Raw genomic sequence first — 26,038 nt, forward strand, 5'->3', positions numbered from 1 at the left:
ACAGAGCCAAGATCTGAACTCAGAGCCCCTGCCTTTCAGCCAAGCCCTGTCTACTATACTCGTCATCTCTGCCCAGTCTAGGTTGGTTGAGAAGAAATGAATTTATTCTCTGATTCTCCAAAATCTTTTATAGTTTGGATAGGAGGCAAGGAGAGTAAAGGAAATGCCTTCTTTTGCCATTTCTGCCTTAGCAAGTTCTGCCCAGGGGATTCTAAACCCAGTGAGGATTGAGTGGGCCAGGCTCAAGGAACAGTGCTATTAGCACATCCTTAACAGGACCAAGCTTGGAGGAGCATGTCCTTGCACGTCAACCTGCAGGGAGTCCGAGGCCTCCCAGGCCTCCCTAGAGCTCTTGGTTTCCGCTCAGTGAAATTCCAGATCTATACCTGGGCAATGTGGCCATGAGTCAGACAGGGCCTCTCCAGAGGCCTTGGGCATCTCCTGCCCTCTTTGGACCTCTGGGTGGTCCTTTGCACATCCCTACCACAGAGCCCTCCACAGCCATAGCTGTGACCTCCTCGCATTGCTTTCTCCATCACAGGGTGATCGCGGCATGATGGGACCCCCAGGCGCACCTGGACCCAAGGGGGTGATGGTAAGGAGTAAGTCTGCATCCTCTTGCTTTCCTCTGTAGCTCCTCGGGTGACAGCTCTCTTCTCCTCTGCCACCGCGTACTCTAGATGTCCAGGATGATGGGCTCACCCTTTCTTGGGGTGACCTGGCCTGGGGCTGGGTCAGCTGCAGTGGAACTGGAGGAGGAAGAGGACCCTCCGGAGCTGACGCCTCCCATGCCTTTTCTCTCTCTCTCTTGCCAGGGTCATCCCGGAACGCCTGGTGATGTGGGGACCCCTGGAGAGCCGGGACCCCCGGTAAGTAAAGTCTCCTGTTCCCTGAGACACACTGTCACATAAGAATCAGACAAACCTTGGTTTGAGTCCCAGCTCATCATTGAACCCCTCTGAGCCTGAATTTTGCTTGTCTGAGAAAGAGAAAATAATCACGGTCATAACAGTGTGATTGTGTGGGTTAAATGAAACCAGGGCTAGTGTTCCTTACACAGGGATACTCATCCCTGGGGAGCACCTCAGTCATTAGCACTGTAGTCCATTCACTCAGTAAACACATAGTACTGAGTACTAAGTGCCCAGGCAGGTGCAGGAGCTGGGATGCGGCATGAAGGACGTCAGAAGGCAGGCCCTGCCCTCAGAGCTCATGCTCTGGCATAGGGGGTGGAGTAGAAAGAACTGGATAAGTGATGTTCACTGGAAGGAAGCAGGCACCGGGATGGGAATGCTGTGGGAAAACGGGATCAGGGTGCTGAGCTGAGGGATGTGCACTGGAAGGAAGCAGGCACCGGGATGGGAATGCTGTGGGAAAACAGGATCAGGGTACTGAGCTGAGGGATGTTCACTGGAAGGAAGCAGGCACCGGGATGGGAATGCTGTGGGAAAACAGGATCAGGGTGCTGAGCTGAGGGACCCAGGAGTCCTGGGTATCTTGTGATAACCAAGGGAGCAGGGCGGGTCCTGTGATCCTGATGCAGAGTAGCGGGAAAGGTGGTGATGGGTGTGGCTGGAGCGCCCATGTTCAGGGGCCCTTCTCCCTCACCAGGGTAATGGGGGATGGGTTACTCACATCTGGAGCAGGTGGAGCTTGTTCCAGGCCTCTCTGCTGCTGCCAATGGGAGATGGAAACTGGGAAAGGCTCTTGGTTCAGTGCAGGTCAGGGCCCAGGACTGGGAGCCCACTGCTGAGTGTGGGCAGAGGGGACCAGCCCAGGCTTAGATCCTGAGTTTCTGCAAAGCCCAGGTCCCTGCTGAGGCTATACTGAGGAGTTCCCTGGGGTCCAATGAGGAGGGCCAGGAGCCTCCAGAGGGAAGTTCGACAGACTGGTTCTCTGCATCAAGGAGGGAAGCAAGGCCAACTCAGTTCTCAAAGATTTTCATGCACCAACTATGTGCTGGGCATATTCTCAGCCCCAGAGGTACAGACGTGGTAAGAAAGAGTTCCTGCTCTTTCTAGCAGGGTGTCAAGTCTAAACATTCTCCCAGACTAATTGAGTACCTATTATGTGGCCAGTCATGATAGTGCTGAGGAGGGATATAGAGGGTGAGAAGCCTGGGCCTGAATAACCGTCATTCAGTGAAGATGATGTCAAGCGCCAGGTGGCTCTGTCCAGCCTCACAATCCTTTTGAGAAATGGAACGTTCCACAGAGCTGAGCGCTCTGAGCTCGTGGAGACATGTTTTTTTTTTTCCCTATTCATGAGGAGGAAGAAAAACCTGGCCCAGAACTGGAGAGTCTGGCGATGTGCACATAGGACCATTGGGGGTAGAGGCAGGCAGTCAGAGGACCAGCGACTACTGGGTGGGGCTCACATGGTGGCTGAAGTGCCCAGCTCAGAATTCAGGCAACTAGCCCCGCAGTCTGAAGGCCACTGCCCAGCCCTCTTCCCAGCAGGCAGAGATGGAGCGACTAGAGCCCATCAGTGTGGCCGGTGCCTGGGTAGGGCTGAAAGGAAGAATAAGAATGTTTGGGTCCATCATCAAATTCTGCCTGCAGAGCCCCTGGACCTCAGCCTCCCCGTGCCTCAGTCTCTCCATCTGTCCAGGGGGTGGAAGAAAGCCTGGAAAGGAGTCATTGGAACAAAATGGAAGGCCAGTGGGGGATGGGAAAATAGTGAAGACATCCAGGCCAGTGCAGAGAAGGAAGGTGCCGGCCTCCTCTGAATCCCACCTGCCTGGCCCCAATCCCAGCCCCACCCTGCTTCCTTAGGGCTTCCACCTGTTCAGTGAGTTGCCCCAGAATTTGTGCAATTGGATGGTCACTTTATGCTTTTGGCAAGTGTTTTCTCCCCTACTACAGCTTGGGGTGGGTCCCTTGGATCTCAGGTTTCAGTACTTCTGGCCAACCAGTTGTCCTACTGCCACCAAGGAAGCAGGCTGGCCCAGAGTCCTAGAAAACTGGCTTCAGGATCAGACACATGGGGCTGAAATCCTGGCTCCCCCACTTACCAGCTAAGAGATTATTGCCAACTTTCATAGCTCCTCTGAGCCTCAGTTTCCTTATCTGTAAGGCAGCATGACATACCTTGACAGCGAGCTTGTGAGAAAGGGCATAGTGCACGACCTCGTGCTAGCAAACTGCCTGCATGTCCTCTGTGCTCAGTGAATGGTGAGAGCTATTTGTTGGAGATGATCATTACCACTATTACTGGCAAATCTGTTACCATTAAAGGGACGTTTCTGGTGATGCTACTTGGTATTTTCCCACTATTCCAGTCACTTTAACATGTTTTCCTATCGTCTAGTGAGGTCAGTCGAGGTTATTGTCCCCAGTACTGGGGGAGCCCAGGGTCCTCCAGCGGCCAGAACTGGGTCTAGCATCCTGTCCTGACATCCTGCCACTTTGAGGGAGCAGGTAGCTACCTCTTACTGCAGACTTGCCTTGTCTTTTCATCTTCCCCATAGCCCACTTTCGTAGATGATGAAACTGAAGTCCAGTGAGTTTTTGCGCCTAACATGGCACAAAGTATAGTGGTGGAGGCAGGATTTGAACCCAGCTTTTCTGGTATGACAGCCTGCTTTTCTGAGTACTCTACAGCCTGACACAGACACTTGGCTCTTGGAATTTCCCAGTGGTGGGTTGCATCCCTCCTGTACTCTGAGATCACTCTGTAAAATGGTCCATTCTCACCCAGTTTGTGTTCTCCACTATCTGGAAGGCAGTTCTATTTTTATTGGGCCAAGCAGTGGCCACACCCTGCCTGCTGTCCTGACAGGGATCAGCCTGGGACACAGCCCCTCCTATCAGCCCCTCCATAGCAGTGTCAGAGGATGAGCAGGTGATAGCAGCTGGGTTTGTACCACGAGGCTGTGGGGAGACAGAAATGGGAGCAGCAAGAGTTTGCCCTGGGCCCCGAGTGGGGCTGGGCCTCTCCTGGTATTTGGAGGGGGGATGGACAAGGCTGGCTCTGCCTTCTAAAGGGAGCACGCCCAGCCTGAGCATCACTGCGGAGCTGGCAGAGGGTCCTGGCTGGCTGGTGGAGGAAGTCACTGCTCCAGGTCTGTCTGAGAAGGCAGCAGGGCAGCCTGCTTCTTCTCTTTGCCCTCTCTGCTCCCTTCCTCCCCTCCACCCTCCTCATCACTCATGGGTCCCTTGTTCATTCAACAGATTCCTGAGTACTTGCTGTGTGCCTGTGCCCGGCCAGGTGCTGAGAATTCAGAGCAGAGCTGCCCTCCTTCCTGTCCCTCTCCCAGCCTCCCCCTGCTCCTTCTTACACCAGGGTGGCTGGGCCAAGCCGGTGCCTTCTCGGTGCCTCCCCCGCCTGCCTCCCTCCTCCTGACCCTCTCCCATCAGAGCACCCCTCAGGGCTGTTTTCTAGGTTCTCCCTCCTCCTCTGCCCTAAGGGGATACATTTGGGGCTCTACTGGCCATCAGGGTGGGGAGTGCAGGACAGAACTTGGTGGCCATATTCGCCTTCCTGATGGTAGAGAAAAAACGGGATGGGAATTTGAAGAGGCCTTTTGTCAGAGATGCCATCGTAACTTCTGATTGATTAGAGAGAAAGAAGGAGGAGGTGGCTCACCTGGGGGCCTTCTCCCTACTAGCCAGATTCCCAGGAATGGTTGAGGCTGAGCCCCATGTAACCCCAGGCAGGGACTGTGCCCAGGACTGGGGCTCGGCGGCTGCTTTCCCAATGGGTCAGGTGCTCCTGTCTTTCAGTACAGACATGGTGGGCTGGGCTGCTCCTGAGCAGCCTGTCTGAGGGCTGTGGGATTGATTCGAGAGAAAGAAGCCCCCTACACTTCCTTAATAGGGGGCTTCGCCAAACCCTTTCTCTTTCACCAGGGTCCCCCAGGATCTCGAGGCCCACCGGGCATGAGGGGACCAAAGGGACGTCAGGTAAGTCGGGCTCAGCCCCTGCTGGGGCCGATGCTGGTAGGAGGGGACATGCTTGGGACAGAGACACCTGCTGGAGATCACCTCCCAGTCCCTGCCCTGCTCTGAGATCTGTGATTTTTGCAGCATCTCTCAGGGTTCTGGGCTTGCTGTGGGCCTGCCTCTTGGTGTCAGATCACCCCCCACCATCTTTTCAGCCCTTTCCCAAGCCTTGTCATCCAGTGGGCACAGATAGTCTCTCCAGTACTAGTGCTTTGTTCATTCATCCAACCACCATTTATTTAGCACCTACTATGTGCCAGCCACTGTTGGTGGTTCTGCAGTTACCAAGGAGAGTAGGACAGATGCGAGCTATCTGGCAGCCACAGATGGTACAGTACATGGTCAGCCATGCGTGGATAGCGGGAGCACAGGCAGCCTGGATTTGGGAAAGGGCAGTGCTGGACCTGATGCCAGGTTTCAGGTGGAGCAACTGGCAGGAAAGATGAGAATGCATGGCACATTTACTGTCACCAGAGGGGAGCAGGGAGAGGGACGGGGCCAAGACTTAACAGACACCAAACAAGTCAGGGCCTCAGAAACCATAGCAATGCTCCAAAGGCTGTGGAAAGGTCTTAAACAAGGGCTGGCCTGAGCACGGTGACAAGGGGTCACGGCTAGCACTGGCTATGTGTCAAGTTCTGCCTGTCACATGCATGAGCCCATTTAATCCTCAACACATCCCGGTCAGAAGTGCTGTTCTTATTCCCATTTTATAGATGAGGAAAGAGAGGCACAGAGAAGGTTAAGTCACTTGCATTAAGTTGCACAGCCGGAAAGTAGCAGGGCTGGGATTTCAACTCAGGAATTCAGCCTTAGTTTCAATCATACAGGCAGGGTCGATGGAATGGCCTTTTGCTTCCAACTGGTGTATAGGTACCAGGCCACACAGCCTTGGCACAGAGAGGAAAGTTGGTGCAGGTGGAGCAGGCAGCCCGGGCCTGATAACCAAGCTCTGTGCAGGGGATCTGTGATAATTATTCTCCTCTTGGCTGGATTTCAAGTGGTTTTAAAATTTCCCCCAGACCAGATGGCCTGAGCAGCCGGCCTGGGAGAGGGGAGATTAAGAGGCATTCCTCTAGCCAGCCTGTCTAGTGCCTGTATTCTCTGGGTCGCTTTGCGTGGGTTGTGGCTCCAGGGCAACCAGGTTCCATCCTGACCCTGGATACATGACCTCCCGCCCCAGGAAGCCAGATTTGCTGGCGGGTGAGCTGTGTTGGCCCAGGCCCCCAGCCCTGCCCCAGATGTGAGGCTCAGACCCCTCTCAACTCACTGGGCTCCCCCCAACACCGACCCTCTCCATCACCCCTTCCCAGCAGTGGCTTGAAGAATGCCTCTCCTGCTTGAGGAAACCCAGGCTTCCAACCACATCAAAGACTGTGGGGCTGAAGGGGGGGTGGAATGATCCCCTCTCCCCGCCGGGTTGGCAGGAATGCAAAACCTGTAGAATCAGCTCCCCACCCCAGTCCCCTGCCCAATAGGCTGTCCTTGGCCATGTCCCCAGTGGGGTCACTGAGGTGGGAACCTAGAGATGCACCCACTGAACTTGTGAAAGAGCTCACTTCTGGGCACCTGGCTTGCCCTATGCCTTTTGGAAGGCCTTGTGACACTGTGCTTCAGTTCCCTCATACATGCCATCGGAAATGGGCCTGGAAGTGTGCAAGGCCCTGCCTGCCTTCCTGCCCTGCAAAGAGGCTTTGTGCCCAGGGGCAGGGAGGCCTGACCTTGTGCTCTTGCTAGGGCTGCTGACTAGGGCCTGAGCTCACTGGCCCCTGTTGTAATGATGGGGGACCTGGGGTCAGACATGCCTGAAGGCAAGTCTCAGCCGGCATACTTACCAGCTGTGATGCCTCAGCCTAGTTTATTAAACTCTCTGAGCCCTCTTCTCATGCGGTCAAGTGGTGACTAATGTTTCCTTCCGGGGACTGTGAGAATTCTGAGATGTGCTTCAGGCCTACATTGATCCTGTGAGGTGCGGGTAGAGTTTAGTGGCCCTGGCCTCAAATCCTGGTCCTTCCTCTTAAACCTTAGGCAACTGATTTCCCCTCCCTGGGCCTCTAGTTCTTTCTTTGTGAGATGGATGAGCAACAGAACCAGCCTGGTGGGCTGGCTGCAAGAGTTCAGTTTCTTAACGAGGACCTCAAAGCTGGTGAACACCAGCTTGGGCAGCAGCAAGAAGTCACATGTGTCATTCCCTCTCATCTATCCCTCTTTCATAAGAACTGTGGCTGGCAGATTTCCTGGCTGGCAGGGACTCCTCCCCACCAAGCATGACCCCAGGCCTGGCTGGAGGGAAGCCCCAGCCGAGACTGCAAACATCTTCCTTGGGGAGCAGATACAAGAGAGCAGACACGTGGCTCAGATAGAAATCCAGGCCTGCCTCCAGTGGGGCGGGGTGGGTCTGCCCCCATTCATTGAGAAAGGAGGGGCAGGCCTAGGGACCCATGGGGGACGATCCTCCACAGAGCAAGGGTTGGAATATGCAGCTTCCTCACTCCTCCCCTGGGCAAGGGAGCTGGGGACAGGGGGCGACAGGGTAGCTGGTGGTCTCCTCCCTCTCAAGCCAGGCCAGCTCCTTCCTGAGCTCTCTGGTGCTCCTGCTGGGATAGTAGTTTTTCCCAGGTAACAGGGATTGTAGACGTTTCTCCTCTCCAACACCCTGTCCCAGTGCTCAACCTCCCTGGCAGACTCCTCGACTCTGACTTGCACATCCCCAGTGACAGGGAACTTGCCCCCTTTCTGATAAACAGTGGCAGGTAGTGGTGAAAAAAAATGGGCATCCAGCTGCCTTCCAAATTCTGCCTCTTCCTTTTACTAGCTGTGTGCCCACAGGCAAGTTCACCTCCATTCTGAGCCTATTTTTTTATTTGTAAAAGGAGGACAAAGTCTTTCACTGTTACTGCTGTTGCTACTTGGGATTATTAGATCACTTCATCTTTCTCCAGAAGGCTTTGATTCCTAGGACAAGCTGTGTGATTCAGGCTTGGTCCTAAACTCCTCTGAGCCTCCATGCCATTCTCAGAGCTATCCATCAGCTAGACATAGAGCCCAGAGCCCAGAGGCCACCTCTCAGGTGGGTTTAGGTGTCCACCATAAGCTCCACCTCTGTCCCAGCTCCCATGACCTAGAACATCCCACCCCAATCTGGCTCCAGGCTTATGGCCATGAATCAGGGTGTTAAGTCTAACATATGATCTGACTGTGTCTACAGGCCCATGAGACTGAGGCCCAGAGAGGGAAAGGGGCTTTCCTGGGGTCACCCAGCACACCAGCTGCCAGACCAGAACTAGCGCCCAGGCCCTGTGATGCCCACTGGAGATGGCTTGTTCTGCTGGAACCTGGCCTGTTCGTTCTTCCTCGAACTTCTTGACTCTGTGAAAATGCTCAGCTGGTTTTGTCTGGTGTAACATAGGCTGCCTATTCTGAGGAAGGGACTGAGCCTAGTTGTGCGCCAAGCCACTCCTCCATGTCCCTGCCTCCAGGGAGCCTGCAGCTTCCTCTGGCAGAGCCCAGCAGAAACAGAACGGGCCCTGATTGAGCACTTCCTACATGGCAGGCCCTGAGCTGTCTCTCCTGCCTCCCGGGAGAAGTGAGAAACTGAGGCTCAGTGAGGAGCAGTCATTTGTCCCCAAGACACATTTCCTGAGCTCCCTTATGCCTAGCTCCGGACCTCATGATGGGCCCTGGGCCTGAGCTGCTGGCCTTGGCCCATGGCCTTCTGTCCCTGGTTTATTTAACTATTGCTGGTCTGTTTAAGGCTGTGTGAGAAACTGAAGCATTTGAAGCTCCAGACAGCTGAGAAGTAGGATTTTCACTTTTTCTGGCTCACTGATTAATTGAAATTCATTTATTTGATTTTTCAATAATTTTTCTTTGTTTAGTTTTCTCATTCATCATCCTGCCCTTACTCGGACATTCCCCAGGTCCTTTTGCCTGGGGACATGTTGCAGGCTGGTCTCTTGGGCTCCTGTGCTGGAGTGGGCCACCCTCTTCTTGTCCCCCTAACACGGGCCTCTTCTGGCCCCTGCAGAACAAATCCCACACTGTTCTCCAGGGGCCTTTTCTCGGAGACCCCATCCCATCTGCAGAAGTCCCCATGGAGGGGATACTGAGGGACCTCGGACAAGCTGCTTCTCTTGTCTGGGACTTAGTGCTCCCATCTGCGCAGTGGAAGGTGGTCCTGGACTTCACCTGTCCCCAGGGTACCATACCCTGTCTTGTGGCCCGACCTGAGCCCAGGGCTGCAGGGAACAGCAGCCTGACTCTTGCTGCCTTGTCACACTCCTGCTCCATTCCTGCCTCCTCCTTATGTCAGATTGTCCTCTGTGAGGTGGCCATCTCACTTGTACATCTGGCTGGAGTGGGGGCTATTGTAAACATCTGGCCACATGCAGACCGTCCCAGGTTCTGCCCCTTCACTTTCCCCAAAGGTCTGTGCTCCACACGCATTTCTGTCTCACGTATGCTCTGGGAAGAGCATGTGGCAGCACAGTCTTTACCCTGCCCTCAGTCTCCACATCTATGACATGGGATGGCTGGACAATCCCCAAAGGTCTCTTTAAATAGGGCTGCTCGTGTACCAGCCCTGTTCTGGAAGGGTTGAGTTCACCTGCAGAGTGATCTCAGCAGGCACTGCATGAGGGTGGCCTCAATCAGGTGGGAGGTAGGAGGAAGGGGGAGCCCAGTCTGATGCAGGGAAAGGCCCACAGCTGGGAGCAACCCCACCCTCCTGGTTCTCAGCCCAAGGGAGACCCCTGCTGTCCAGTATGCTAGTCCCTTTTTCCTATTTCAGGGCCCCCGAGGACCAGACGGACCAACTGGGGAGCAGGGGTCCAGGGGCCTGAAGGTACCTACCCCTGTGACCTGCTCTTGCTCACACCTCCCACACTGGGCCAGGAATCCAAGAGCCAAGCCTCACACTGTTCCCAGTGCCAGGCCGCTTAGGGATGCAGGAAGCCCCTGAGAAGCTGCAGGGCATGTTCCGGGGAGCTCAATCCTTTCCCTCCCCTGGACACCCAGTGTAAGCCTAGAAGAAGAGAGAGAGAGAATGAATGAATCATTCATGTCCTGGGACCTGTTTTCCACACTCCAGTCCCCACTAGGGCCCCTGGGAGCTGAGATGGCCTCTGGCAGCCCATCAGTAAGAGGGTCCTTGGTGCCCCACCCAGAGCCCAGTGAGCTACTCCTCTCACTGGGCCTTAATTATTCCACCTGCATGGGGAGAGGAGTGGACTCTGTGATCTCATGGGTTCTTTTGATCTCCCATGGAGAGGTCCTCCCAAGCACGCACCCCCTTCTTCCTGTGCTCTGCTTCCTGCAGGGCCCTCCAGGACCACAGGGCAGACTGGGCCGGCCTGGACAACAGGTATGTCAGGCCATGGCCGAGCAGGCGACCGCCGGGCCCCTCCCTGCTCCCTGCTCTGTCATATGTGCCTCTAATGACCCACATGTGCTTCCAGGGTGTGGCTGGCGAGCGAGGCCACTTGGGCCTGCGTGGCTTTTCTGTAAGTAGCCCTAGTTCTTGAAATTCACTCTGTGGGGCTTTTGAGGGGTAGGTAATAGCCAGTTTAACCAAGGTTCCATCCTTCTGTGGAGATTCCAAAGGCAGTAGCTGCCCACCCCCTGCACAGAAGCCCCTCCAGCATGTCTGGTCTCCAGGGGTCTCAGCCTTCCCGTCTGTTACCTGGCAGAGCCAGGGAGGACCCTAATACCCTGCAATGGCTTCCCTGAGGTCAACTGGGAAGGAGGGTGCAGCAAGCCATAGTGGAATTAAGGTCACCTTTGCCTTGTCTCTGCAGGGCATCCCGGGTCCCTCTGGCCCCCCAGGCACCAAGGGCCTCCCAGGAGAACCGGTAAGCTTGCTTCCCTCCCTTCCTAGCACCTTTGGCCCTCGTACCTGTGGGTATAGGCCAGGTGCTCAGACAAGGAGACAGGTGGACTGGGACTCCCAGTGGGCCAGGCCTCAGCTGGTAGAGAGAGCGCTAAGCTAGGAACTCTGAGTTGGATTCTCAGATTATTCACCCTTTAGCCTGTTTTATTGCAAGAAAATGAAGGCCAATGTCTCTACCTTGCCATTCTGTTGTGAAGATGAAATGAGAAAATAGAGAGTGCTTAGCACATTGAAAGAGGAATGAAAGAAGGAGAGAGGGAGGTGGGAGGGAAGATCAGGACAAACTAACAAGCTGACCGGGAGCTGCAGAGTCCAGCATGACTGGAGCAGAGAGAATAGGACCTCAGGGAGGCCACAGGAGACACATAACATCTGCTCTGTCAAGGGAAACGGGGAGCCATTGAAGGGCTTGAAGCAGAGGGAGCGATCAGCTTGCCCTTTAGAAGATGCCCCTAGCAGGATGGGTGCGGGGACTGCTGGGGAGCCCCAAGAGAAGACTGAAAAGTGATGTTCCTGTAGGTGGTGAGGACAGAGGCTTCTACCCCAGGACACTGCTGCACTCCCACATCTGAAGGCCCAAGGAGTTGGCCTTTTGAACAATGGATTGGCTGAGGGTGGGGATGGGTGCAGATTTCTAGAGGTTTCTTCTAGAGGTAGATCTGAAGTGGAAGGGCATTCCAGACAGGGGGAACAGAGTGGGCAAGGCTCGAGAGCTAGGAGATTTCTGTGCAAGGGAGGGCTCACCTGGGCTTTAGGTAGGAGGAGGACAGGAGTGCATGCAACTGAACCAGCGGGATATGACAGGGGCCAGTGGTAAGGGGGAGCTACAAACATAAGGACCCTCAGTGTAGGCTGTAGAGACCTAGGTCTGGGGTCCTCTCCCTCACTCACCCCTTCAGGCTGCAGTATCCTACCTCACACACCAAAGAAGGCCCAGGCTGGCTTCTCCCAACTGTGTATGTGTCTTTCAGGGCCCTCAGGGACCCCAGGGGCCAATCGGACCTCCAGGAGAGATGGGACCCAAGGTGAGTGTGAGGGACCCTTCGTTGTCCTGTGATGACACCAAGGATGCATCAGCCCCTCTCAACACTCCTCCCACATACAGTTCCCTGTCCTAGCCCCAAATGGTTGCGAGCCATATGCTATAGAGATTGAAGGGTGGACACCCTGGCAGAGAGGGTAGATCCATCCCTATAGCTTAGGGTGAGGCCCTAGACTTGGACACTGGTGGGAGGCAGGGATGCCGGGATCCTCGTGGGAGAGCAGCAGTGCTTCTTTTGGCACCACTAAAAGCAATAATGCCTCCTGCGTGTGACCTCGCTGGGGCTTTACCTCAGCACAGGGGTTTAACCAAAGATCCAGCCCCTGGGGGGTATGCAGCAAGGAGCTTGGAAAGGGCCCCAGACACCCCTGTCTTATCCAGAGGGAAAACAGCGTGGGGTTTCTGCCAGAGCTGCAGCCCTGCTGGTGGTGATACCTCAGAACCCCTCCCTCCCAGCGTCCTGGCTGCTGAGAAGAGTAGAATCACTTGGCCCCGAGCATAGCATCCTTTGGCTTCCTCCCCTGTCGTTATGTGAATCATGAAATTTTCCTCCTCCAGCGTGCCAAGGGGTTCCTAATGTGGTAAACCACACTCCTGGGGAGGGAGAGGATCTAGCAGCCTCTGGGTAACTCTGAGGCTCAGCCACCGTGGGCCCAACCCCCAGCCCCAGTTCCACCTCTGAGAAGCGTCAGCCTGCTCCCATCTCTGCATCTCTCGTGCTGTATGAGCTCAGGCACATGTTTTGCTTACTCTGGGCCTCAGTTATTCACTCACTTACAACCGGGGACCAGTTCTTGCTCTAGGAGGGACCAATGGCATTTTCTTGCAGGGGCCACCTGGTGCAGTGGGAGAACCAGGCCTTCCTGGGGAAGCCGGGATGAAGGTGAGGTGGGATGAAAGATGAGATAAATGACTTGTTGAAACCAACTCCCAGCTGGCGGCCACGTCCTCCCCATGGCAGAGAAATGGGCCTTTCTTGTGCCCAGGATAATGGGTTCTCTGTACTCCCTCCTGGGGAGTTGGGGCATGGCTGTGGCCACAGTGGAGCCCAAGCCAGCCCAGAGCTCCCACCGCCCCTACCCCCTGCCCGGCAATGTTTTCTCGGGCACCTGCCTTGGCCTCACGCGATGCCATCTGCATTTCAGCACCAGCACTCCTTGTTACCTGCCAAGAAACAGGCGCTCATTAATACCTGGGCTCTGGGGATAGTTCCCCCCTGTTCTGCAGTTGGAAGACAACCCTATTCCCTATGCAGGCCCCAGAGCCAATGGGTGATCCTGGCCAGCCTAAGGACATCATTGAGGCAGGGCCTGGATAGCTGGCAGACCACCCCCCAGCCTGTGCCTGAGTCTCCCTGCCTTTTAGGAAGGGAATTGACCAGGCCTGGTGCTTTTGGACTTGACCTAGTTCCAGAATCCTTTCCTCAAACACTGATGAAGGAAACCACCCCAAATGCAAACCCGATAAAAGTGGGGTTGATCCAGTTGGATTAGGACTGAGTGTTCAGAACTCTGCCTCCTCCTTGTGTCCCCAGATGCCCACAGGGAGAATAGCTTGGAAATCTCTAGATGATAAAGACCCTTTTAAGATCTATGGGGTGGGGGGGCAGGTAACGTTTACTCTCGCTCATTTAGGGCTTCTTCCTTGTTTGGGTTTTCAAGTCTTTCGAGGGAAAGTACAGAAAATAACTGGTTATGTAGTTGCCATCTCTGCAACTGACACTCCTGGAACCAAACCACCCAGGTTTAGATCCTGAATCATGAGAACTTGGGCTGCTAACTTCACTCCTCAGGGCCTTTGTTTCTTCATCTCTAAAAGAAGAATACTGTACTTCTCTGCATAAGTACTGCAGAGAACTGTAGACTTGTGGAAGTCAATGTGCTAATACTAGAACGCCCTGTACTTCTAAAAGAAGAATACTGTACTTCTCTGCATAAGTACTGCAGAGAACTGCAGACTTGTGGAAGTCAATGTGCTAATACTAGAACGCCCTTGGAGCAGGGCTGTGTGTTACTGATGATGGTGATGGTGGCACTGGAGGACCTTCTGCCCTAGCTTAGGAAAAGCCCATGGCTGGGGCTTACCTGGAGCGGGGGCTTGGTTTGGTATTTTACAATTTCTCTTTGGTCCTTGGTCCCCTCCCCAGCCCAAGCTGGTGGAAACAGGAAGGGATGGTGAGAGGTGTGATTGACCCTACCTACCCCCATGGACTTGTGTTTGGCCTCTCCTAGGGTGACCTTGGACCCCTGGGCACCCCTGGAGAGCAGGGCCTCATTGGACAGCGGGTAAGTTGAAGCACTTCATTCTCCCTGAAAAGCTTCTGGGTGCAGGGTTGGCAGGAGGGAGGGGCTAGAAGGTTTTTACTGGCTCTCCTTTGAGTCTCAGTTTCCTCAGCTGAAAAAATAAACTATGACTCTCTGCAGCCTCATCCAGTCCCTCTTGATAGGCCAGCATTCCCACAAGATAGAGAAAAACAATTTTGTGGTTAAAATGTTGGAACGGTGTTTCCTCTTACACATTAACAGCATTTTTAAGGCTCTGAGAAGTCCTGCAGTCAAGAAATTGGTTTCTTTTGGATGAGTCCAGGGCCTTTAAACTTACTTGACCTCTAAGTGCCTTCCTTGAAAAACACATATTCTCCTCAAAAACCATCTCACAGAAGGTTATCTTCCACCTTTTCAAAAGAAACCCATGAAGCTTGTCTCGCTCTGAGAAGGCGTACTGGCCCCGGTGTCATCCTCTCTGTGCTGTGTGCTGGTTTATCAGGTCTCTGCCTGAATGAAGACACCTGGGGCACTGTGAGGATACAGAGCAGGCATCCTGTAGCCCCTGAAAGAGGTGGGAGGTAGGACCCAAGAGGGAGCATGGGCCTCAGTTCATGCGGCCACCAGGACCCCATCCCAAGTCTGCTTGTTCCTTCCCTTTTTCCCAGTGCCTCATACAGGCACTCATACTACTGACACAAAGATTACTGAGGCTAAACAAACTGAGTTAAGACCTAGGATGAAAGAAGAAGGCCACAGGGCAAGAGAAAATGAGTGTGGAGTGCAAAGCCTCGAGCTGGAAAATCATTTGTGTCCACAAAGTTTGATCAATAGAGTCTTCTTAGAGAACTGTGTTAAGAAGGATCCTAAGGCCCAAATGAGGGTGCCCATGCATGCCAGACATTTTCCCCAAGGCACTGGGAATGCAGCAGTGAGTAGCAGGAGGCCTGTCTCTGGAGCTTATGTTTCAGTAGATTGATTAGTGATGTCTGCTATGGGAACAATAGTAGATGTACACCTGTTATATCTTTGCCATCCCTGTATCTAATGACCTCTAAGGCCAAACTTAATTTTCTGGCCATTAGAGAACTGATCCTTGGGGGTGGGGGGTAGTCAGGGTTATCTCTAGAGCTGGAAGGGCAAGACTGGTTGAGGATCAGATGGGGCCTCAGGGTTCCTGCTGTCATTCCCAAATTTGTTGGCAAGAACGTTTAAAGACTGGCTTCACTTTCCTCATCTGAGAAATGGGATTCCACCAGGGGTTTCATAGAAGCTTAAGTTCCAGTAATAATATTGCAAATGTACCATTTGTGTGGCACCCACACTATGCCTTAGAGAAACCCTGAAGGAAGCGTGTCAGCCCCATTTTTCAGATGCAAAACCAGAGTCCCATGGGACTGAGTAGTTTGCTTGTGGTCAAACAGCCAGTGAACGGAAAGCCCAGACGTGGCACTGGAATCTGTCTGAATGTCAGAGATGTTCTTAACTACCAGGCTTCACTGCCTCCCTGAGCACATCCTAACTCATGCAGCACCCTGTAAACAGAGCCATCTGTGGCCTGGGGTTCTACTTCCCCTTTCTGAAGGAGTAGAAAGGGGGCGTTCAGCCCTCCTACTCACTCAGCCCCTGACTATGTGCACTCACTGTGTGCCAGGGCCTCCAGGTGCCACTGCCTGGAGATCTGGGGGTCAGGGTCCTGCCTTTGAGGGGGAGCAGGGAAAGCACACTTGTTTCCCTTTCACAGTAATATCTCTCTGTCTTTGCCTGTTACCATTCTAGGGAGAGCCAGGCCTAGAGGGTGACAGTGGCCTCGCAGGGCCTGATGGACTGAAGGTAAGGAGACTTACCCTTCAGCCCATAAGGAGTCTGGGGAAAACCAATGTTCTGGCCGGGCATTGCCCTTACAAGACCTAAGTTTCCTCCCCGAAGCACCATGTTCCAATAATGCTTTGGGGTCAGACCTCCAGCTCCCATTGAGAGCAGGGTGGGGCTGGGTCAGCAGTGTCCAGTGGCTGTCCCCACCCTGCCTATGGGCTGCCTGCTCAGCTAGATCTGGGGGCTGTCACCTCCTTCCAGTCTTCCTTGCTGCCCTTCTTCTTAAAACGTCAGCTTCTCTCGACTAAGCATGGCTCCTGAGCACCCACTGTATGCCAGGCTCAGAGCCAAAAGCTTTGATGTCTATTATCTTCCAAATATCTTAAAAGATCAGAAAAATAATAATCACAACGAATGACCTATAGACTAGTCACCCATGTACCAGGTACTATGCTAAGCCTTTCACATGTACCACCTTGATCAGTATTACAAGGTAAGTTTGTCTCTTGAAATGAGGAAACTGAGATCCGGAGAGGTTAAGCAACTTGCCCAAGGACATACAGCTAGTAATTGGTACACCCACGACCCAAGTCTGGCTCCAAATCCTTAGCTTGTTTTGCTGTACCATGTACCCATTCTAAAGGTAAAAAAACTGAGGCTTGCAGGAAGACTGAGAGTTATTCATCCAGAGTCTATGGCTGTAAGTGGTGGGTCTGAAATGCAAACCTTTGGCTCACAGGTCTCAAAGCCTGTTAGACTAATTTGGCCTTGCTGCTTCCCATAGGTCTTCTATCAGCAGCAAATGTGGGACTCTAAAGAGGCACGTAGGCTCACCTGAACTGCTAGTGGGCACTGCTCTCTAACTTGCCATCCCCTGCCTCCAGCCCAGGTCTGCCCCTGGCCCCCCTAGGTGGGACTTCCCCAGGGTTCACCTGTCACCCTGTGCAAGTCAGTTCCCCAGTCCAGGGTCCTGAGTGCCATTCCCAGGATCCCTACACTTACCCACCTCCTATCTGTGTGACTTCAGATAAGCTCCCCTTTCTCTGGGTCTGGGGCTTCCTGTCTCCCAGAGTACATTGGTGACTGGACCCTACTGGCTCCTTGTGTTTTCTTGCAAGGGTGAGAGTGCCCCCTGCCTGTCACCTGCTTGCCTTCTCTTGCCCTCATCTTCCTGCACCATATGGTACATCTGGGTCCTAGCCCAGGAGACCTGGAACACTTGCCGGGCCCTCCATGCCCTTTGCCAAGTGCCCACTCCATGGTGGGATGCTGATGAACATTGTGGCTCAAGTGCTTTGCACACTTGCCATATGCCGGGCACCACCCACCGTAAGGGCTTTACATGAATTAACCCATCTAATCCTTCCAGCAGCTCTCTGGAGCTAGATACCTTGCCCTCCCCACTTGACAGATGAGGAGAGTAAGACATGATGCATCAGCCTCCTCACCCCACTTCTGGGTGCCTACCTTTTTCCTCCTAGGAGTCTGCTGGGATGGGAAAGGAGGCAGATCTTCCAGGCTAGGGGCCTCATGCAGACCTTTTTTCTCCACTTTTCATGCTTCCTTGGCCTGGGCTTCATCCTCTTTTATTCTCTCCAAAGCCAATTCTATGCCAGTCCTTAGACCAGAGTAGTCGCTCAGATGCACAGCACCTTCCTGGTCCTTGTGTGAATCCCAGGAGACACTGTTATCTTTATGGTGTTTGTCCAGGAATCACCTCACGGTGTGTGTGTACTTTATAGAGTATTTTTATGCCTATATCTCCTTGCTGACAACCAGCTGATGGTGGTAGTGACTAATGTTAACCTTTATCCAGCACTCATGCACCAGAGGCTATGCTAAGCTATTTATGTGGTTTATCTCTTCCAATCCTCTCAGTAATCCTTTGATCCTTATTTTACAAATGAGGGAACTTGCCCAGGGTCACACAGCTATTGAGTGTTGGCAGCAAGATTTGAACTTAGGCAGGATAACCCCAGGGATGAGGGGATATCATCCCCTGAGCAGAGAAACTTCAGAATTAGAAGGAACCAGAACCCCGGATTCTTATCCCTGCTTTGCCACTGACTTACATGTGGTGTTGGGGAGTCTCCACCTCCCTCTGGGCCTCAGTTTACCCTACAAGAACCTTACAGGCAACTTGTAAGGTTCTTCTGAGTAATGGCAGATGTCTAAGGACTTTGAGCATCTCCAGAACCACCACACCCACCCCAGGCCCATTCTGCATGGGATCCACAAGAATGTCCCCCCCAAGGGTCCAAGTGGCGGGGGGACAGGGCCCTTTGTTGAAAACCCACCCAACTACCCAGGATAGGCTGCCTACCTCTGGGAGTTGGAAGAGTGAGTAACTGGGATGACAAGCCAGAAGTGGAGTCCTGGAGCCAGGGAAGTTCACAGGAGAGTCTTCTGGGCCAGCCCTTGTCTCCATGCCAGGCTGTGCTTGGAATCTAAGAATGTCAGTGGGAAAGGACCCTGAAAACTCCCCTGCTCTGGGCCCAGATCTGCTCTGTGTGGGCCCATGTTTCACTTTGGAGTCTCCTTCCCTCATATTTGCCATCTACAGACCCACTCCATAGGAAAATCCCCCCAACTGAGCTAGAAACTACCCCAGCACCCCCTGCCCCCTCCCCACACCTGCCTCCTGCCTAAGCCCAGGTCCCAGTAGGCCCTGCCTGCCAGGACAAGCTCCTAGCAGTCACAACCTTAAAACTCTCCTTTCAGGCAGGCTGAGCCCAGATTCCAGCTTTAATACCCCCCACACCCTGCTGTCTCTTCTCTGGACACGTACCAGTTTGTCAACGTCCCCCATAAAGCTTGGTGCCAGAGGACAAAACTGGCAAAGACACCCTCTGCTTTTCCAAGCCTGCCACCAGCCTCCTTCCCTCACTGCCCATCCTCATGACATCATGCCCTCTCCCACGGGCCTCCCTGAACAGTCACAGCCAAGCCACATGCAGACTGGCCACAGGCCCCACTAGGCCAGCCAGACCTGATGGAGACAACCTTCTGATGGACACCAAGGTGCAGCCACACCCATATTACCCCTCCCACCTGCTCTGCCTGCAGTGGCAAGGAGCCTGCCTGTCCCCACTCTCATAGGAACACGTGGAGATGACAGTGATGGAGGACACAAGCTTAGCAAGACACTGGCTGTTGGTTTTAAAACTCCTTTGCAAAGCCAGCCTTGCCTTCCCAAGGAAATAACCTCAGGTCCCCCAAACCCCCCCAAATCCCAGGAAAACCTTGCTTACTCCCTACTAACTGCAAAGAAGGCATCTTCAGGGTCCAGCGGTCAGCACCTGACTGGGTATATAAGTGCCCACTTCAAATTCCAGCCCTTTCGCTAGAAATTTGTGGGACTTTGGGCCAGAAGACTTCACTTAGCTCTGCCTCAGTTTCCTCATCTGTAAAATGGGGAAAGAAAACCTACCAAGGATTAAGTCAGTTAATACAAGTAAAGGTCCCAGAATATGGTGGAGATGTGGTAAGTGGAGTGCAAATGTTAGCTGCCATCCACCCGACAGAGAAAGTTCTGCAGCCGGTAAGAATGATAACCACGCATTCACTACAGAGCAAAACATTAATAACAACAAAAAGAAGGGGTCCTGCAGTCTGGTCAGACTGTGCCTTACAAGTTTAGTTTACTGCTGACTAGCTTCATTGCCTTAGAACAGTTGCCTCCCTGCTCTGGGCCTGGTACATAAGCAATCAAAATTGTTACCTATTATTTATTATTATTCTTGTACACAGTTTTTGTGTCAGCAAGGGTTGAAAATGTAACTCAGAAAAATGAAAAGAATTGGTTCTGAGAGGTAGAATTGGGTGGATTTTTTTTTCTTGATAAAAAATGTCTTTGAGCTTATTAAGACTCTTGTCCTGCCAGTGTGTCTAAGTTGGGGAGAAATTGCCCTTGTCTGCCAAACCCAACTCCCTCCTGTGAGTCCATGGGGTGTGTATGGTCAGGCTTTTCTCTGAGCCACCCTGTCGCCACCTTGGCCCAGGCCTGGCAGGGACATGTGGAAACCATGTGAGGATGTTTCCTGCGTCAGTCAGGCTGTGCCAGCCCTGACCCTATTGGCAGCTCAGGAAACTGTCAGGAGGGTCTATGGCTGGTTGGCTGTGGACACTGTAATGGATCCTTGTGGTGTGGGGCCTCTGATGGGCTTGTGACTAATTTATTCTCTCTTTCTCCCTCTCTCTCTCCCTCTTTCTCCCCTCCCCCTTGCCCGCCCATCCAGGGAGACAGGGGTGACCCAGGGCCTGATGGCGAACATGGCGAGAAAGGCCAGGAAGGGCTGATGGGTGAGGATGGGCCCCAGGGGCCTCCTGGCATCACTGGTGTCCGGGTGAGTGTGCAGGTGTGTCAGCACCTGGGGTTTCAGGGTACACGGAATGTCCATTCCTGTATAGGTGGCTGGGTGAGAGGTCTTTTGGCAGCAACCACCTAAGGGGTCTTCTGGTCTATTCCTTTCTTCACCTGGGAGGTTGCCAGAAGACCCATCTGAACGCATCTGTCCCCTGCTTTGCCCTCATGGCTCCTGGGAACAACATCTTTTCCCCATTAGTCTTGCTGCCTTGTCTGGCGTAGACCTGGCCCCTGCCCACCTCATGCCATCCAAGCCCCACATCTAAACAGTTCCTTGGACAAGCTGTGGCTCATACCCCTGGGCCTTTGCATATGCCTTTTCCAGACACACTCCCTTCCTCACTGCCCTGGCACCTGCTTAACTCCTGTTTGGCTTTCAGCCATCATCGTGGACGTCACTCATCCCACAGAGTCATTCCTGAGTGCCAGGCTGGGTCTGAGCCTCCAGGGCTGTGCATAACACCAGTGTATATCTTGGCCCCACAAAGGCCAAGACCTTGTCTGGGACACACTTATGCCTTTAACATCCAGCCCAATCCTTGGAGGACAGAATGTGACCAAATTCAGTTTGTTGACCGAAAAGATAAGTCGGAGAAGCTGTGCTCTTCTACCCCAGTAGAAATGTATTTCGTCCACAAATGCTCGTGTCTTCCCTGAACCGGGTTCCCTGAGACTGAAGAGGTAATCGCAAAGTATCCCGGCTCTTGAAGGACATAAAACCCAGTAGAGAGAGGAACAGAATTGTCCTGTTCCAATATGTATAGACAACTTGCTCAGTGCTTTCCAACATGTTCCCTCTTTGATACTGATAGTAACCCTTAGGACTTGGAAAATTGTAGAGGTAAAAGAACTTGCCCAGGCTCACACAGTAAGAAATGGTGGAGCTGGGATTTGGACTGGCCTGCTTGCCTCTACACATACTGCCTGGAGTCAGGGACTGGGTGTTGTAGGGCTGGGAGGATGAGACTGGGAGACAGGTAGAAACCTGATTTTATAGTGCTTCAAATACTAAACACAATGACTTGGAACTTGACTTTGTAGGTAGGCTTTCACAGTTGAGCAGGGTGTGGGGACCTGTTCAGCCGAACTGCTTGGGACCAGTGAAGATTAGGTGGCCCTGCAGACAAGCCACCCAGATGTACAGGCCTGCTGCCATGTAGGCCGGTGCTGAGGACTCATACCTCTGCAGCTGGCCTGTTTCCCTGGCTGCACGTTTCACCCTTCACCCCCCAGGCAGAGAGATTGATGTCGTTACCTGGGCACAGAATCTCAATTTTATTAAGGCCTGTCCTTGAAGATCTTTTCCCTCTCAAAGTGTTTATATGACTAACCCACGACAGATCCAAATTAGCCTGCAACAAACTATGGTTGTGGGAAAATATTTGTTTCCTAAAAATAGCACTGAAGTGCTAATTCTCCCTAACAGCTGCAGCAGAATGAGCTCACAAGCGGCTCGAAGACTCCTCTGAGGGAGGCTCTGTCAGACTTGCCATGCCAGGAGGCTTCCCCGGGCTTGACTCAGCACAGGGGAAATGGGCCAGGGGAATTTTGCAGGAGTGGTGCGGGCCTGATTCTCCATCAGTAACTTGCTCTGCGACCTTTCACTTGCCCCCCCGTCCTCTCCGATCTTGCCCTTGGTCTGTTGAAGGATTTGGAAGGAATGTGTGCTAAGATTACTTTGAGTTCCAATGTCCCAGGGACCCTTTTTTAGTGAGTTTGGAGTGTCAGGACTGTGGGATGAGCAGCAACATGTGGTAAAAATAGCCTCAGTGTCAGAATTCAAAGGTTGAACCTGAGTTTGTGGCTTGAGCAGCCCACTCTCTGTGTGACTTTGAGAAAGTCACTGCCCCTCTCTGAGCCTTGGTTTTCTCATCTATAGAGTAAGTGAAATCTGCGGTGGGAAAGCACATTTAAAAATGTACCTGAAATGTAAAAGTTTGTCTTTATAAATCTGGGGGACAAAATGACTAGAAGCTGTTGCTGGAGGTGGTGATGATGACAGTGTTGATGATGGTGGCGGTGATAAGAGTGGCACTGGTGAAGATGCTGATGGTGGTGATGGTGACAGTGTTGATACTGATGGTGGTGGTGATAACGGTGGTGCTGGTAATGATGCCGATGGTGGTGATGGTGACGATGATGGCGGAATGGTGATGGTATGGTGGTGATGGTGGTGCTAGTGGTGGTAGCAGTGGTTCAGGCAGTGGTCATGGTGATGGTGCTGGTTTTATTGGTGGTGGTAGCAGGGTTAATGTCAATATTTTGCCGTCACTCTCAATTCTCATATGCCAGGACTGGAAAGAAAGTCAGTGGGGCCAGACTGAGTGTGTGTCAGGGTCATGGAGTCAGTGAGGGGCCTGTATTTGAGTCTCTTTGGCATCAGGACTGTAGAACAAATACCTCCCACTCTGTGGCCTGGAAGCAGTCAAATATTTAAAAATAGAATTTTATGAGCCATCAGGGCCTTTCTAGAAATGCATCTATATGGATGAGGCCCAGCCAGAGTCTTCATTCCAACCCCACAGCCTCTTCCCTTAGATGCTCCAGCCCTGTTATACTCAGGGCTGTCCACCATGGGGGTGTACTGAGCTGGGGACAGACAATCAGAGCAAGCTGCACCCCATCTGGACAGAGACCCAGTCTCCTGTCTCCTTGACCCTAACCAGATGCTTTGGTGCTGACTCATCTCTCCTCTGACAGGGGACCGACCAGCCATTGCAGTTACTTTTGCACTGGCAAATTCCACTGTCCAGTGTCTCATGAGTTCACCATTGCTCAGTGAGGACCAGCCAGGGCCAAGAGGTGCCCCAGAAACTGAGGATCCACGTCTCAGTTCTCCCTTAGCTGGCAGGCCCACACATAGCACTTGATCCCACTGAGCCTCAGTTTCTCTAGCTCTAAAATGGGATAAATAATCCCTTTCTCCCAACACTGGTGAGAATGTAATAATACATAGAGTGCAAACACAGCACCTGGCACCTGGTCAAGGTTGTGACGATTATTAGTATTCTAGTTTTTTGGTAGCAAATCTTTCAAATCTGATGTGCAGCTTATACCCAGAGCATATCTCAATTAAGATGTCGATTTTCATTGGAAATGTTTGATCTGTATTTAGATTTCATAAAATTCATAGTCGAAAATGTAGTTTCCTATACCCAAGTTGCTCCAAATGTACTTGAAATTTTTTCAGTAACTAAGTTGGGTATCAGCTTTTAAATTTAATTTTAAGGTAATTAAAGTTAAATAAAATTAAGAATTCAGTTCCTCAGTCACAGTAACCACATTTCATGTGCTCATGACTGGAGGCTACAATCAAAGCCAGTGTCCCCATAATTTCTGCACACTGGCCACCCACCGCTGTCCTGCACACCAGCTGCAGAAATCTGCAGGCAGGAATCAAGCCCTTCTGGCTGGGTCCAGGTGCTTCCTTGTTCCTCTAGGGCCCTCCTCTTCCTGCCCCTCTCTCACCACAATTAGTGCATCCTCTTAACGTGCAACACCTGTTCCAAGATGGAACTGTCCCCTCCCTCATTCCACAGCTTATGCCTCTATTAATGCAGCTAGAGGAATTGCAGCACACCAGCTCTTTAGTGCTTGCCAGGAGCATAGATGTTCTTTCCGGTTCCCATGAGGCCTGCAGTCAGGAAGTCCCCTCCAGGCCAGACACACTGCCGACCCTACCCCCTGCATCTGGGCCTAGTGTGGCCCAGGGTTTGCCCTCTCCTCTGTCTCTGGGTCTGAGCCCACACATGCACACTTACACACACTCACCCCTGCTAAGCAATGTCCCTCACCACTGTGGAGGCAAAGCAGGACTGGCCTCTCCCTGGGGCAGGGTGGGCGAGGGCCGCATTTTGGGCTGCCCTGTTGGGGGGTGCAGAGTGGCCTGCTAGAAGGAATGGTCTGAGGACCCCAGGGGGAGTTTTGGAGGGTGGTTGACCTTCACAGCACAATGCCCCACTGTGAGGAAGCCCCTCCAGTTCAGTTCCTGAGAGAGGACGACCCTGGCGGTGGGGCTTGGCCTCAGCGATTGTACAGAAGTGATGCACAACATCTCAGAGCTTGGGGAGAACCTGGAAAGCCTCTCCTGCTGCCTTGCCCCATAAGTGGGGACCCTGAGGGTATGGGGAAGAGGTGCAAAGGACCCTGGGCCTGGAGCCACATAAAGCTGGACTTGAACCAGGGCCCCGCTCTGGAACCCTGGGCAAGTTACCTCACCTTTGGGGACTTGGCTGCTCTAGTCTGTGGAAGGGAGTCTTGCTGGGGCCTAGCATTCAGGGTCAAGGGGAGGGTGGAACAGTGTGGAGCCCCAGAGAGAGATCAGTACAGAGAGCCACTCCCATTAGGACGGGCCTGGACTCCTAACAGTAACCAGGACGGCAGTGACACCAGCACTAGAAGCCTACGGTTGCAGAGGCCACATCCAACTTTAACTGGGCTCTTCCTATGGGCCAGACACCATCGTCAGCATGTTCCCATGTCACTAACTACACAGCAGAGGGTACTGAGCGCAGGAGCTTAGGCCAGGTGCAGGTGCAGGGTCACACGGGTACCCAGTGGCAGGCTCAGCTCTGCCTCACCTGTCTATAAAGCTAACCGCCTAACTGCCTTGAGTCCACCTCAGTTTCCTCTCAGTTCTCATCTTTCTCTTGCTCTTCCCCCCTCTCCCTTCAGGGTCCTGAAGGAAAGTCAGGGAAGCTAGGCGAGAAGGGCCGGACTGGAGCCAAGGTAGGACCCTTCCTGTCCCGAGGGGCACAAGTCCCTCTTCCTCCCCCAATGACTTCTGCTGGGACCCACTGACAACTTGTCTTGCCTCCTGCTGCAGGGTGCCAAGGGCTACCAAGGACAGCTGGGTGAGATGGGAGCCCCTGGAGATCCCGGATCCCCTGGCACCCCAGGCCCTAAGGGGTCCCGGGGCAGCCTGGGACCTACGGTGAGGACTCTCTGGCTGGGGTGGGGGAGTCAGGCATGGAATAGAGGGGACCAAGGGCAGAAAAAGAGGCACCAGCTCCCTCTGCACCAGTGCACCTGGCTTCACTATGGCCGGACAGGTGGCTGTTTGTTGTCCCAGCTACCTCTTTTGAGTCCTGGATCCCTTCAGGAACCTACAGAAAGTTTCAGCCCCCCACTCGAAAAGTATACACAATACCAAATATTTCTTCTTGTAATTCGAAGAGATATGTGGGCCTCCTGAAACCCTCTATGGACCCACATTGATAAGCCCTTGTAAATTGGGGCAGAGACAGGGGACCATACTCTGGGAGAGTTTTTATTGAACAAGGAGTTTTTTCATAGGAAAGCTATAACCTGATTATAGCCTTAGAATATGGGGGGGTGAGGAGGGTAGAGGGAGGATGATTGGTGGGGTCATCTCTATGGTTTATCTTACAGGGGTACAAGTGAATCTATCTAAAAGCAGAATATGAATGTCTTAACTCAATAACTAAGAAAATGACATGAAGGCTACGTTAACCAATTTGATGAGAGTATTTCAAATTGTATATGAAAACACCATACTGTACCCCGTGATTGCATTAATGTACACAGCTATAATTTAATAAAAAAAAAATTCAAGAGGTAGAAAAGATTAAAAAAAAAAAGAAATAGATAAACTGCGATAGAGTGCCTGGATGACTCCAAGGGTCTCTCAGGGCACTGCTGGGCCACCCCGAAGGAAGAAGGCTGGAAGGTTTCAATACCTTTAGGGAGGTAAAGACCCTG

At 52.8% G+C, this 26,038-nt stretch overlaps 1 protein-coding gene across 1 annotated transcript in view; it reads left to right on the forward strand.

Moving 5' to 3' along the window:
- Window positions 1-26,038, forward strand: part of COL27A1 (collagen type XXVII alpha 1 chain) — a 135,597-nt gene that overhangs the window by 88,156 nt on the left and 21,403 nt on the right. The window contains exons 26-39 of the mRNA XM_003785239.2: window positions 542-595; window positions 816-869; window positions 4,851-4,904; window positions 9,733-9,786; window positions 10,261-10,305; window positions 10,400-10,444; window positions 10,739-10,792; window positions 11,802-11,855; window positions 12,702-12,755; window positions 14,104-14,157; window positions 15,916-15,969; window positions 20,190-20,297; window positions 24,992-25,045; window positions 25,143-25,250. Of these exons, the coding sequence (XP_003785287.1) occupies window positions 542-595; window positions 816-869; window positions 4,851-4,904; window positions 9,733-9,786; window positions 10,261-10,305; window positions 10,400-10,444; window positions 10,739-10,792; window positions 11,802-11,855; window positions 12,702-12,755; window positions 14,104-14,157; window positions 15,916-15,969; window positions 20,190-20,297; window positions 24,992-25,045; window positions 25,143-25,250 (846 nt within the window). The remainder of the gene's footprint in view (window positions 1-541; window positions 596-815; window positions 870-4,850; window positions 4,905-9,732; window positions 9,787-10,260; window positions 10,306-10,399; window positions 10,445-10,738; window positions 10,793-11,801; window positions 11,856-12,701; window positions 12,756-14,103; window positions 14,158-15,915; window positions 15,970-20,189; window positions 20,298-24,991; window positions 25,046-25,142; window positions 25,251-26,038) is intronic.

Source organism: Otolemur garnettii, unplaced genomic scaffold (assembly GCF_000181295.1).
Source record: "Otolemur garnettii isolate 467f Iridium unplaced genomic scaffold, OtoGar3 scaffold00014, whole genome shotgun sequence".
Lineage (NCBI taxonomy): Eukaryota > Metazoa > Chordata > Mammalia > Primates > Galagidae > Otolemur > Otolemur garnettii.